The 15,466-nt window shown below is 38.3% G+C and overlaps 1 protein-coding gene across 9 annotated transcripts in view; it reads right to left on the bottom strand.

The window, feature by feature from the left end:
* The window catches only part of CCSER1 (coiled-coil serine rich protein 1), a 1,457,637-nt gene that overhangs the window by 1,115,623 nt on the left and 326,548 nt on the right, over positions 1 to 15,466 (bottom strand). For all 9 annotated transcript variants that reach the window (XM_004039129.4, XM_055385647.1, XM_055385645.2 and 6 more), the window contains exon 5: positions 2,138 to 2,258. In XM_004039129.4, the coding sequence (XP_004039177.3) occupies positions 2,138 to 2,258 (121 nt within the window). The remainder of the gene's footprint in view (positions 1 to 2,137; positions 2,259 to 15,466) is intronic.

Genomic DNA, 15,466 nt, shown 5'->3' with positions numbered 1-15,466 from the left:
TTTTTTCTGAAACCAGTTAGCGTTTGGCTTCTGTCACTGGCAAACAAGAGTTTTGAGTTAATCACCGTGTTTGCATTTATACTCTGTTCTTGCCATATGTTCACACCTATCTTTTAATTCTCAAAATAACAGTGTGAGGTATGTAGGACATAAACAATTTCCATTTGATAGATGGCATCATTAAGATTACAACTGAAGATATATTTTAGGAAATATTTAAAATATGGGATATATATACCTTCCAGGTCTGCTGAAATAAGAAAATATAATGGAGACATTAATCAAGTAATTGATAACTGATTGAATATGAGATGTGAGGAAGAAAACATACCAAGATTTTAAAAAAAGAAAAATGATGGTAGCTTTACTTAAATATGGAACAACTTGAGAATTTACGGAGTACTTAGAGGAGATTATTAATTTGTTTTCAGACATATTTACAACAGACTGAAGATCCCAAACCTGAAAATCCCAATGTTCTAAAATCTGAAACGTTTTGAGTGTTAACTTGACAATCAAAGAAAATGCTCATGTTCCATTTCAAATTTCATATTTTTGGATTTAGGATGCTCAACTAATATAATACAAATATTGCAAAATCTGAAAAAATCTGAAATCTGAAACACTTCTGCTCCCAAGCATTTTGAATAAGGGACATTCAACCTGCATGACACTTCGGTAGGATGCCTAGTTAGACAAGTCTGATGAACAACTTTAAATATTACATTTGCATTCAGAAGAGCCTTCATGAAAAGAATATATAACCATAAGTCACCCATAATGTTGATAGCTGAAGCTATGGAATGGTCAACATAACTAGAACTTTATGGATTATTAGATTTCATGTCCTTTCTCAATATCATTTCACATAATACTAACAAAGAGAGTGGTGATATCACCCTAAATAAAAGATAAGGAAGTGTGTGTGTGTGTGTGTGTGTGTGTGTGTGTGTGTGTGTGTGTGTTTGCAGGAAAACACATTTGAGCTTTCTAATATAATTCAATTGGCAAACATGATGCAATTATCTATTAGACAAAAATGGCTTTTGGAACTTAAAAATTAAGACTATATGAAGAGCAGTTAAATTATCTGACTTTTAGATTGTATTAAAACTGAATGAAAATCATTATTTTCTAAATTGGTCAGTGTTTCTTCCCTCTATAATGAGAATATTAATACTGAATATCTTCATGCAATCAAATATATACATTGATTGCCCTATTCACAAACAGTATCAAGCACAATTATGCCTTAAGAGCTTATTATCTAGTAAAAAGACATACAAGAAGCAAATAACTATAACACAGTGTAATCCAATGGAGAAAAATGGTAGGTACATCAAGATATATCTTCCGCCTTACTCCTACGGTGGTCAGCCCAAAATCCTTGGCAGCCCCTTATATCACCTAATCACTAACCCGAAACCTTAAAGAAGGCATGATACTATTTCTCACTGAAAAATACTCAGCAGGTTTTTTCCTTTTCATGTATTTAATATATAAGCAGAAATAAACCCCATTTATTTAATATTTGATATCTACATAACCTTACATTTATCATCATGAACTTAAGCCTCTTTAGTCATTATAAGAGTACAAGTTTATCATTTATATAATAGAAGAGCAAATTTTAATTTAAATTAAAGCTTGAACTGTTTAAATGGAAAAAATATGAAAACACTAAAATAGTATAAAGTTCAAATTTGTTCTAATTTAGTAAAAATATTTTAAAATAATAACTTACGTTCCTTATAAAAATGCAAACCAACTTTAAAAATTTTATATTAAAAACTGATTTCATTTTATATCATTAAAGCCTACAGCTTATATAGTAAGCAATCCAAGAACAGTGTACCCACAATCACAGAGTAGGGAAATAAAGTACATCAGCCTACTTGCCCATGTCCTTAAGATAAGGTAACAAAATGAAACTTGAATGACACATGGTTCAAAGACATGAAGTTAGGAGACACAGAAGTTATTCATTAAGATAATATAGAATAGATGATTTTTTAACCCACAAAATTTATTTCTTCTTTCTTTATACTAATATTAACACATTTATTATAAATCACATTTTCTTATCAGTTATCTAATTGATTTTACAAGGCCCTGAAAAATTAAATGAACAACTCACTGTTTGGAAGGCTCAGGAAATTCTGGTTCTTCTCTTTTCTTCATTTCTATCGTTGGTTCCATAGGAGTAAGAACTACTGCAGCACATGAGACGACAGAGTGATATGAGTCCTCCCGGCAAACTGTTCAAAAAAACCGAGGAATTGTAAATGTCAAAATTATTTATGAGCTAGTCTCACTTCTCCTTTTTCCCCTTTCTATATTTAGTCTAATAAAAGATCTAATTCTAATAAAACATTAATTATTAAATTATCCTTAAATATTTTCTGCTCTAAGTCTTTTCACTCACTAGCTATATGATCTTGGGCAATTTTTCTTTTTTAAATCCCAGGGTGGAAAAGGTATTGCCAACAGTTTATAGTCCTTCTCTAAAAAAGCTTTTCATCAAAGAATGAAAAGTGCTTAAGTTATACATAAACAGTTAAATGAATCTTTGCAACATGACCACACCTGCTCAGTCAGCATCAAGATCAATAAACAGTGCATCAGCAGCACCCTAAATCCTCCTGTGGTACCCCTTCCCAAACACTACTGGAACCTCTGAACTTAACCATTATCATCATTTATAGAACCATAAATAAGTTTTGCCTATTTCTGACCTTTACACAAATGGGATCATATTCTTTGGTGAGCATATTCTTTTCTTTTTTGTTTTGTTTTGTTTTGTTTTTTGAGACAGAGTCTCACTCTGTCTCCCAGAGTGGAGTGCAGTGGCACGATCTTGGCTCACCGCAACCTCTGCCTCCCAAGTCCAAGGGATTCTCCTGCCTCAGCCTCCCGAGTAGCTAGGATTACAGGCGCCCGCCACCATGTCAGCTAATTTTTGTATTTTTAGTAGAGATGGGATTTCGCCAGGTTGGCCAGGCTGGTCTTGAACTCCTGACCTCAAGATCCGCCCGCCTCAGCCTCCCAAAGTGCTGGGATTACAGGCATGAGCCACCGGCTAGGCCCTTTTTTTTTTTTTTTAGAAGGAGTCTCGCTCTGTCACCCAGGCTGGAGTGCAGTGGCATGATCTCAGCTCAACACAACCTCTGCCTCCTGGGCAAGTGATTCTCCTGCCTCAGCCTCCCAAGTAGCTAGGACTACAGGCGCGCTACCATGCCAAGCTAATTTTTGTATTTTTTAGTAGAGATGGGGTTTCACCATGTTGGCCAGGATGGTCTTGATCTCTTGACCTCATGATCCGCCCACCTCCACCTCCAAAGTGCCGGGATTACAGACATGAGCCACTGCACCCGGCCCACGCATATTCTTTTACGTGTTTTTTATTTCATTCAATGTGTGATTATAAGATTCATCTATGTCTAGTAGTAGCTGGTTCATTCTCATAACTGTGTGGCTTTCCACTGGTGAATATACCACGATTTATTCATACATTTCGTTAATAATGAACACAAGCTATTTTCAGTTTGGGGCTATTTCAATTGTCTATGAACATTGTTGTACTTTTTTAAACAGTGCACAAACATATTTATATTGGAAAAATATCAATAAGCTGTAATCGTTTCTAGGATATAGTCATGTTTTATGTTCTGCTTTAGTAGTCACTGCCAAATACAACTCAGAACTGTCTGTACTAATTTGCATTACCAACAATAGAGAAAGAGTTTCAGTTGTTTCACATCCACACCAACACTTGGTTTTGTCACTTTTTTCTTATTAAAGTTTTAATATTATTATTAATTTTCTATTGCAGCATAAAAAAAAACACAAACTTAGGAGCTTAAAACAATATCCATTAATCATTTCACAGTTCTAGAGATCAGAAGTCCAGATGGGCTCAACTGGGTTCCCTGATTAGGGTCTTACAAGGCCAAAATCAAGGTATCAATGAGTCTGGGCTCTTATCTAATGTCTCTGTGTGAATAATCCACTTCCAGACTTACTCAGGTTAACAGAATTTACTTCCTTCCAGCAGCAGGATTCAAGTCTCCTTTTACCTTGCTAGCTGTTGTGACTAGGGACCACTCTGAGCTTCTAGGGCTACTCACAGGTTCATGGCCTATGGCCCATCCATCTCAGCAGTGGGGAACATCCTTCACATGGAAGCCCTCTCATGCTTTAAATAACTCTGATTTCTTCTTCTGCTACCAACTAGGGAAAAAACATTCTTTCTGCCTTTAAAGGGCTCATGTGAGGCCTACCCAGATTATCTCCTTTTTGATTAACTGAAAGTCAACTTATTAGTAACCTTAATTACATCTGCAAAATCCTTTTTGCCAACTGATAATCACAGCAGTGATGCCCTATCATCTTCCCAGTAAATAAAAATTAAGGGCTGGAGTCACGTGTCATCTTAGAATGCTGCCTACCAAAGCCATTCTTTTAAGTGTGTAGTGCAGTATGGCATTGTTACTTCAATTTATATATTCCTGATAATGAATGAAATTGAATATATATACTGTATATTCAGTCCTCTTTTTACATGGTTCTAATATGCAAAAACTTCACTTACATGGTTTAGTTAAATAACATCAGTCACTCCCCAAAAACAGGGTTCAAATTGAAGTTCACATGGTATATCAACTGTGAGTAATTGTATAAAGTACAAACTTCTTTACTAGCACTTCAGTACACAAATCACTATGTAAAAGAGGTACATCATGATCAGTGACACACACACATCACTTCTCTCAAATTCTGTCAATTATTGATAACTAGGCATTACTTATTCAGTTCGAGCACATAAATAATAATGTGTACTTGCATTGCTTCCTTGTCTCCCCGTGATTAATTTATGTGACATTTTATAAAAAATAGACCATGTAAGGAAAAAATTTGCCAATGAAAATGAAAGTAGAGAAAAGAAATAAAAACTGATAGTGAAACCCTGTCTCTACTAAAAATACAAAAAATTAGCCAGGCATGGTGGCATGCGTCTGTAGTCCCAGCTACTCAGGAGGCTGAGGCAGGAGAATTGCTTGAACTGGGGAGGCTGAGGTTGCAGTGAGCCGAGATCAGGCCACTGCACTGCAGTATGGGCGACAGAGCGAGACTGCATTTCAAAAAAAAAAAAAAAAAAAGAACATGGAAAGTGCTGGCTGGGCGTGGTGGTTCACACCTGTAATCCCAGCACTTTGGGAGGCAGAGGCGGTGGTTCACACTTGTAATCCCAGCACTTTGGGAGGCAGAGGTGGGCAGATCACAAGGTCAAGAGATTGAGACCATTCTGGTCAACATGGTGAAAGCCTGTCTCTAATAAAAATACAAAAATTAGCTGGACGTGGTGGCACGTGCCTGTAATCCCGGCTACTTGGGAGGCTGAGGCAGGAGAATCACTTGATCCAGGGAGTTGGAGGTTGCAATGAGCCGAGATCACACCACTGCACTCTAGCCTGGCCACAGGGCGAGACCCCGTCTCAAAAACAAAATGGATAGTGCTGATGTGATATTTGAATCAAATATGAAAACTGAGTACAACAAACAGAAACACTCAAGTTTTAATTACTCCATTATTTAATTGCACTTAAAAAGTTAATAATGCATAAAAAATTTTATTCACATATAAATTTTATAAAGGTTAATTATGGAACAGCAGACAATTATAATGTAATATAAAAAACATGAGACAGTGTCAAGCCATTCCATATTCAAATAGATTTGCAACATCCATGGATTGAAAAATCAATAATACATTTTTCCCAATTATTTCCAACCATAGATATAAATAACAGTTTGAGGCAACAACATAAAAACCTATATGCTAAATTTGCTCTTCTGTGAAAAGAATTTTTGTTGTTAATGTATTGCATGAAGTGCAGAATATTCCATCTTAGGCTTCTGTCACTAGAGAGTGTCAGAGCAAGGGTACCTGGAAAATAAAAGTCCCCATTTGTTTCTAGACAGATGAGGCCTTTTGGCCAAGATCAGGGTCACTAAACAACTACTGGAACTGTACCTAGTAGAAGTCATTTATCAGCAACCATCAGTTAATAAGAAAAGGATGATTCAGGCCTGAGAAACCGATGTTTAATTATACAAATAGGGACTTTAAAAGAAGAAAAAATACTTGATAGTCACAAAAATTGCTTATCCTAAAACTTGGTTCTAAGCACTAGTCGTATTTATTTCTAGATAGTTATTAAATATATAAACACCAAAATGAACAAGCCTTCCAGGGACCACTCAGTCAGAAATCTGCAAACCTCAGGGCAGAGTAGAAATCATTTTTAGCTTTGAAATGAAGTAGTCTGACCTTGTCATGTAACCTTTTATTACACCACAAAAACTATGCTATTACAGGAAATGACTTTCTATTATTGCTGTATTCCCTAAAATGTTTCTTTCAGATTCATAATAAACTGAGGTGCAAAATTTAAACACTAAAATTTTAAATTACTCCTCTTCTCCAGTTTGACTACATCAAAATAATTTTTTAATTACTGAATTTCAATCGTTTTATTTTTTAATTTATAAAATCATTGTTAAAGCATAAAAAAGCAATATATTTTATATTTTAATAAATTTTGCAACACTAACAAGGATTCATCAGAGAGGCATTTTTGTCTTTCATGCAAAATTAAAACATTTAAGTGACTGAAGGTGCCTAGAGTAGTTATAAGTAATGTGTTTTTGATATTCTTGTATTATATTTTATTTATACATATTTATTACATTTTAGATCACCACTCCAATTCACCAAAATAGTTTACTATTAACTGGCAAATTGCATCCTTAAAAAAAAGAATTTGCTTTTGACTTGGTAGAGTGTTCACTTTTCCATTTTCTGTTCCAAATATCCAGGATCCATGTATCTATCACGTAACAACCCGCTGATAAAGCTTAACCTAGCAAAAGAATACATTATTTAACAAACATTTAAATGACAAGATAGACACAATTCTGCACTAACTGTGCATTTACTCTTACTGTATTGTTTTTACCCTTCAGAAAAGTTCTATGGCATATTATTACTACTGTCATTGCACTTTTCAAGGTCACACAGTTTGAGTACAGAAAAACCCGAATTTGATCTATTTCTCGCTAGTCCTCATGCTATTGAACATACTTCATGCTGATTCTCATTTAAATACATCAACTGCTCTGAAGTAATAGTGTAAATGTAATAGTTTATCTTTTTCAATTGTTTATACTCAATAATATCCCTACATCTGAATTCTTTATTCTAAGAAAAACTGTGAAAACATCAAGCAGCCTGCTTTTACAACCATATTATTTAAGACTGTATTTTGTACAACTTTATTATTTAAAGCTAATATCATCTTGAGAATTTTTTAAGATGTGAAAGAATTGCATCAAAATTATCAATATCCTAAAGTAAAAACTTCTTAAAAAATAATCCATATCAGAACATATCACAACTTTGACTCATCATACAAATACTTTGGGTTCTAAACTCTGTCCTTCAAAATGACTTATAACAATGGTTTTTCTACTGTTCCACTGGAGAATGAGTGTTTTGCATTTGTTTTCCCATTAGTAAACTATGAATAATAATCTTGCACTTGGGTTGTGGTGATGATTAAATGAATTAATGCATGTAAAGTGCTTAGTATAATATCAGGAAAATGATATTCTTTTAAAATATTAGCAAATATTATTTATAACTGTTTTACTTTATGAGATGGTGTTTTATTATTCACCCAAGCTGGAGTCTGGTGGCTATTCACAGGTGCAATCATGATGCACTACCCCTCAAAGTCCTGGGCTCAAGCGATCCGCCTGCCTCAGCCTCCTGAGTAGCTGGGACTACAGGTATATGCCATCATACCTGGCTGATTTGTTTGTTTGTTTGTTTGTTTTATATGTCAACTTGGCTAGGCTACAAGCCCCAATTATTCAAATACTAACCCAAGTGTTGCTGTGAAAATATCTTCTCTACATGTAAAGTCCATAGTCTGTTAGCTTTAAGTGATATTATCCTAGGTAATCTGGATGGGTCTGAGTCAATCAGTTAAAAAAGGCTTAAAGCAGAGTTGAGGCTTCCTGAAGATAGAAATCCCATCCTTGTCAAAAGTTCCCTCCTGCTCTGCCTGATAGTCAGCTCTACATATTTTGGACTTACCTAACCGGTCTCCAAAATCACATATGTTGATTACTTGTTACAAAAACAAATACACAAAAGAAACTTCGTTATATCTTTTACTGGTCTGTTTTCCTGGTTGATAAATACATAAGTAACAATGACATTTTGGTATTGTAAATATCAAAATGAACCAGTACATATTTACTGAACCAGTAAATATTTCCTTTTAGTGCCTATACAGAGTTTTTTGATGAAATTATATTAATCCAGAATTGAAAGAAGAAATGAAAAAAAAGAAGCAGATAAGATACAAGTCATTGCATCATGACTGTAAATAGCACACATTGAGCAAAAGCAGGCATATATATTCATTCCTTAGTAGCATTAATTGAACTATTCCATATCCAGACACTGTAGTAGGTGCTGAACTTGTGAAGTTAAAACATAAAACATTTGCCTTGCAGTAACTTAAAGTGTAGTAGGAGATTGTACCATTTAGGAAGTGTAATCATAGAAGCCAGCCAAGTAAAGTAACTGGCAGGATCAAAACAGTAGGACTGCTGCAGTCTTTTCACTCCTGTTACTTAGTAGAGTGCCAGGCACAAAAGAGGCACTCAATAATCTTTAGTAAATGAATGAGAGACTGAAGAAAAGTGAAGTGAGGCATGGGGGAAAAGAAAAGATGCTAGCCAAGCATAGGAAAGAGTGTGCTAAAAGGCATTGAGATATGAGAAAATGTTATATATATATTGAGAAATGGAAATAATTCAATGTGATTGGGGCCTAGACAAGACACAAGAAGTTAAGGAAGACTGAGCTGGAGGCATAGGTCATTGGTAATACCTTAAACACCTTCTAAACTTAAAAACTTAAAAACATTAGTATTTGATCCTAAAGTTAATGGGAATTGATATCGATCATTAAACAAAGAGCAACATGATCAGCTTTATATATTTTAAAAAATAGCCTGGGCAACACCTAAGTACAGGAACAAGATTGAGTGAAACCACTGACAGCACTATTGAAATATACAAAGTGAGAAATGGTGAGGGCTTCTTATTATTTGAAGTAGCAGTGTAGCGGACTAGAGGGGAAAAAGTCGAGTGCAGAGTATTCAGAAATGTTAACACTTCATTTCAAATATATAGTCACAGTCTGTATCTACTTATTTTCTCTATTAAGATGAAATACAATTCTCAGCACATTACAAAATCAGAAAATACAGCCATAGTACAGATGGGTGTGAGAGAAGAGCCATCAAAAGAAGAAAGCAAAGACCTTCAAATTATTAGGAGACAATTTAGTTTACAATTTAAATTTAAAAGTATTCTGTACAACCATATTATTTAAGGCTAATATCATCTTGAGATATTTGTTAAGATGTGAAGGAATTGCATAAAACTGTCAATATCCTAAAGTAAAAACTTCTTAAAATATAACACAGAAAAACAGATGAAAATAACTATACCCTGGAAACTCAGACAAAACTATAAAGTGAAAATGAAAATATTAAATTTGGTCAGACTTACCTCATATCACCCAAATTCTGGTAATTTTGTCGCTGTGTGCCAATAGTAACCTTTCATTTTATGACAGATGATTGGAATATATCAGGTCTATTATAATTGAAATTGCATATTTTTGACCCATTTAATCTCAGTTTTTTTCTTGCCTTAGTTTTTGAATTGTTCTTTTCATAAATATTTCGTTGTGAAATTTTTTCTACAATAAAATTGAAAGCTCACAAGTGATAGAGAAAAATAGCAAAAGTTATGAACTCCATTTGTAAGCTTACCTATCTTATTATTAAAACTCAAAACACTTTAGTATGTTTGGGGCTGGCAAAAAAGTGTCCTTCACTTCAAACATAAGCTGATATAGCCAATGGTGTTCTTGAATGTCAAACATGAAATAAGCATTTATAAAGTCCCTACTAATTGTAAAGTAAAACAAATTATGAATAAAGTGTCATTTATTTTAATAAATAGAAAATTAAGTTAAAATGTTGTCATTATGGTGGGCGCTAATCCAGTACGACTGGTGCCCTTTTAAGAAGAAGAGATTACAACACAGACAGACATAGTGGAAAAAACATCGAAGACACAGAAAGAAGCCATCTAGAAACCATCAGGAGAAGATGTCTAGAGACACAGAAAGAAGCCATCAGGAGAAATCAACTCTGCGGACATACTGAATTTGAACTTCTAGCCTCCAGAACTGTGAGATAATAAATGTTTGTTGTTTAAGCCACCAAGACAATAATACCTTTTGTTATGCCAGCCCTAGCAAACTAATTTAAAGAGCATTTTAGGGGGACAGAATTACTTTTACTAATATTAATAATTAAATAAAAATATCTCAGAGTTCTACTCCAAACTCCCACCTAATGGGTGAATCTACATTGCTACTACTGCTATCCTCTCCCATTCCAAATATCTCTGACAGATGTCCAGTTCATACTTCAATAATTCTAATGCTGGAAAATATGTTACCTTGTCATTATGGTTCCCTCCTTCCCAATGTGACATAAGCTTTTAGTGTATTTAAAACTAGATCGTGTATAGTTGTAAGAATTTGCCTGTGTTTATATCTGTATCTATATATATGTACACACATACACTATCTATCTATATATGTAGATACACATACATACACATGTATGCATATATAACATATATAATATATACTATAAACACATATATATGCATACAATAGATAGCATTAGAAAGAACAGAGTCACAAACAATTATTATTGCTGATAAATTAGCTATTAAAAAGTTTATCAGCATTTTCTCCATTGCGCAGCCACCATTTAGAGCAGAAGATGCTACCTAGGTTAAGTGGTTTTCAAGCTTCTATAAAAAGCGATGTGTAAGAACTTTAGCACCACTGGAGGTCTGTGAAGTCCTTCACCACTGACAAAAATTCCACACATAATATTAGAATAGCATCATCATCTGTAGTCTGCTCCTTCTAAGTAGTTCACACAGAAGGTTTATGACTTGTTGTTCATTAAAGATTTCATTTTAATATTGGCAGGACCATTAAAACTTATTGTGGCAAGGCCAGGCATGGTGGCTCACGCCTTTAATCCCAGCAATATGGGGAGCTGAGGTGGGTGGATCACCTGAGGTCAGGAGTTCGAGACCAGCCTGGCCAAAAGGGTGAAACCCCGTCTCTACTCAAAATAAAAAAAAATTAGCCAGGCATGGTGGCACACATCTGTAGTCCCAATTGCTCAGGAACTGAGGCAGGAGAATTGCTTGAACCCCGGAAGTGGAGGTTGCAGTGAGCCAAGATGGTGCCACTGTACCCCAGCCTGGGCAACAGAGCAAGATTCCATCTCAAAAAAAAAAAACTTATTGTGGCAGACTCTATTTTCTAAAGATGGCAGCACCAATATACATTCTGATGGCAGCAGTGGTCCATGTGGAGTGGTGGCTGTGAAGATGCTGGCTGCAGTGTGGGAGGTGTAGCTGGGGCTGTGCACTCCACGGAGCAGGTGGAAGGAGGAACAGGTGGAGGCCCTGCCCCCTTACAAGTTGGAGGGGCTCTCCTAGGAGCCACAGCAAACCAGCTGTGGCTATGGACTCAGGAATTCCTGAGCTCTTGAGGGCCCAGGAATTCCCCTGATCTCAGCAGGCTCCTGCTGCCTGAAATTTCCCTGATTCTGGTGCCCTCTCCAATTTTGGAGCACAGTTGTGACAAAGCCTGGGCACGGCCATGACCCTGCTGGGTATGCACATGCTCAGGGTGGCACCGACACACCAGAACCCTGCTGTCTCGAGGCCCTCTGGACTTTGGGTGCTGATAAGCATGGGAGGGACGGCAAACGGAAGGTTGGCATGGGTCTGCAGGCTGTGGATGGCAGGTTGATGATGGCAGAAAGCAGATAGGCTCCTGGGTGGAAAGAGGTGGGTGCCTGGTGAAGCCTCACCTTTATGCTAGGGATGGCCTGAAGCCTGGGTGCCAGGCTGCCAGTTGCATGGAGCAGAGTGAAAATTATGGTGCCTTTTCCAGGCCCAGCCATGGCCGCCCATGGAACAATCAGCACACACTTCCTCCTCTTTGAAGCCCATAAAAGCCTGGACTCAGCCAGACTTGTAGAGACAATAGGACAACCTGCCTGTGGGGAGGAGCTACCCACTGTGGGTCTTCTCTCAGATGAGAGCTGAACAGACATCTGGATGATCTGCCTGTGGAAAGAAGCTACCCACTTCAGGTCTCCAGAGAGCTGTACTGTAGCTCAATAAAACACCTCTTTGCCTTGCTCACCTTGCAGTTGCCCATGTACCTCATTCTTCCTGGAAACAAGACAAGTACTTGGGACCTGCTGAATGGCACAAACAGGGCTGAAACATGCCCCCCTAGTCAGCATGTTGTGAGCACGAGAAGAGGAGAAAAAAGAGAGAAAAGAGGAGAGAAAAGTTGAGGCCCTTTGGGGAGTTCAGCTCTAAGAGTTCCCTGAGCTAGGGCTCTTACACCCTATTTGGCGTTCTGCAGTTCCTGGGATCTCCAAGCTGCTGGGTGACAAAGTGTTCCCTGGTGCCTGCAGTGGAAGCCACTTGCGGTACACCTGGTCCAGCCATAGCCTCGCAGGGAACCAGCACCTGTGCCAGCACCTGGAGCAGCCCGCCGGCCCCAGCCAGGGTGCCTTGTTGTACACAGTGGCTGGACCCTGGGATCGCTCGCTTACACACTCCTCACCGCTTCATGCCTGGCTCACCATTGGCAGGCATCGGATCTGAGCCAGTAGTACAAGCCGAGTGCAGACTGCCAGGCCAAGTGAGCAAATCAAGTCCAGTGGTCCTGAGCAAAACTTGGCCAAAGGCACCACCAGCCACAGAGATTTCTAGCTGGCAAAGCAACACCCTAAGGATCCTATGACATTTTGGGGGGCTCATCCAGGATCTGCAAAAGGGTGAGTAAAAGCAAACTTGCTGCTTTCTGTCCTTTTTTTGGGAATCCCTAAACTCCACTACAACCAAACTGAAAGAAAAATGCCATGCCTCTGTTGGCCAGTTGAAAGTGACTAGCATAGCTGCTGGACTTAAGACATGAGGACAGGCTTGCTGGGGAGAACACTGCCAATCCCCCAGCACCCTTGGGTGTTGGGAATGTTGGCTTTGTTCCAATCCAGTTTCCCTTCATGGAGGTCTAGCCATCATGTGGGATCAGAAGGAGGTCCTGGGGCAAATGAGGGTATCTGGCTGAGGCTATATCTCAGTGTTATCCAAAGGCCTCTGAACTAACTCCAGTCCCCAACTGCCTGTTAGGGTGTCAGCACTAGGACCTCCAGTCTTTCCTATCATTCTTTCTTTCTTTCAAGGCTGCCATGGCTCCTATCTCTTCTTTATATACAATGATAAGAGTGTCGTTGCAAAGTACAGAGATAATAATACCGGGTAGAATAAGCACTTGGCTTGGTCATCAGAAGTGTAAACCAGAACAATGTGATGTCTATCTATTCTTAGAAGGAAGAAAGATGTAACAATTGAGAGTTCTCTTTACCCTGTTGAAGGAACCCATTTGCACAGGGCAAAAGGTTTTTTCCCCAGGCACCTTCCCCACCCCTGAACTTAAATCATTCTTTTGGGAGGCATCTTGTTAGGCCAGGTCCCCAATTCCCAGGACTCCCTTTCTTTCCCTTGTTTGCAGAGGACCTGGTCCCACAGCTTCACCTATTCATAATAAGGAAGCAAGAGATGGGCTGCCCCACAAGTTTCTGGCTGCAATTTGGTGAGGCCACTAATTTAATGGGTCCATACACCCTCCTGAGGCATTTTTTTGTCCCAAGTTTAGTTTTGAGGCCCTAGAAAGAAAAACTAGATGTGAGAGATCCAAAGGCACATGACAGTGAAGTTTAGGGGGCACAGCGCAGGTGAGCATGACTAACTCCTGCCAACTAGGCCCTCCTGCATCATGGATGGAGGTCATGCTCCTACCCATGGCATACATATGGTCTAGGGAATTCAAAGGTTACCAAAAGCAGGAGGATTAGGTACCATATAGGTGAGTGTGAATATTCCTGTTGGGTATGCCTCCCCACCTCATGGGTGAAGTCACACTTGCACACATGGTCAACACCTGCAAAGATCACTGGGATTTAGGGATATAAGGTCAGAAGAAAGAAAGGGATGCCCTTTTTTCTTAGCCTCACCTACCCTGGGTATTTGCTGGAAAGAGAAAGGAACAAAGGGATGCTTTTTACCCGTCTTTCCTGATGGGTAACCAACCATCTTTAACCTGCACTCCTCTTGACTGCATCCTGAATCACGGAGACCCCTTTGACCCTGAGACTCTGGAGAGAAGAAAAATCACCTTTTCCTCCTCTGTTCTCTCTTCCAGAAGGGTAAACAACCATCTTTAACCTATACTCCTCTAGAGTGTATCTTGAATTCCTGGGACTCCTTGACACTCAGACTCTGGAGAAAATCTGCCTCATATTCCTTTGCACTAAGGTGTGGCTGAATTATGTTGTGCAGGAAGAAGCACGGCCTCAGAAATGAAGCATTAATTTTAATACCATTCTGAAGCTGGAACTTTTCTGTAGACATGAGAGCAAATGGTTTGAGGTCCCACATGTGCAGACTTTCTTTGCCTTGCAGGGAAGTCTGGACCTTTGCCAACATTGTAGGATTGATTCTGCCCTCCTGGTGGCAATTTCAGAAAAGGCTGCAAGGGGCAATCCCAGGGAAATAGAGAAGCAAACCCCAGAGGTACCTCCATTGGGGGAATCATCTCCTTCCACTTCCCTTATCCAGGTTCTCTCTAAGTTTGTTCCATCCTAGAAATCTTACTTTTAGGCACTTTTTCCCCTACAACAGGCTGGCAAATATAGTCTCATTAAGGTCCAAATTTGCTTTTCTCTACGGAACTTAAGGCAGATTAAGAGAGATCTTGGCAAGTTTTCAAATGACCCTGACATTTGCATATAGAGGCTTTCCAGGATTTAACCCAAGTATTTTAACTCTCCTGGAAGAACATTATGTTACTTTTGAATCAGATCCTGACTACTGTGGAAAAGCAGGCCACCCAGAAAGCAGCAGATAATTTGGGGGATGAGCTTTGTATGTCATAGAGTGCCAATCCAATTAGAAGAATAGTAGTATCATTGGAGGATAATAAATGGGACATCAATGATGAAATGGGAGAATGGAAGAGGAAACACTCTCAGGTGTGCATACTGGAGGGCTTATGAAGGACTAGAACTAAGCCTCTTAATTACTCCAAGCTATACATGATAGAAAAGGGATTCAATGAGAACCCCACTGCCTTCCTGGAAATGCTAAAAGGGGTCTTGGTAAAGCATACCTCTCTATCTCTTGATTCAGCTGAGGGATA

This window comes from Gorilla gorilla, chromosome 3, assembly GCF_029281585.2.
Source record: "Gorilla gorilla gorilla isolate KB3781 chromosome 3, NHGRI_mGorGor1-v2.1_pri, whole genome shotgun sequence".
Lineage (NCBI taxonomy): Eukaryota > Metazoa > Chordata > Mammalia > Primates > Hominidae > Gorilla > Gorilla gorilla.
This window is presented reverse-complemented; position numbering and strand designations above follow the sequence as displayed.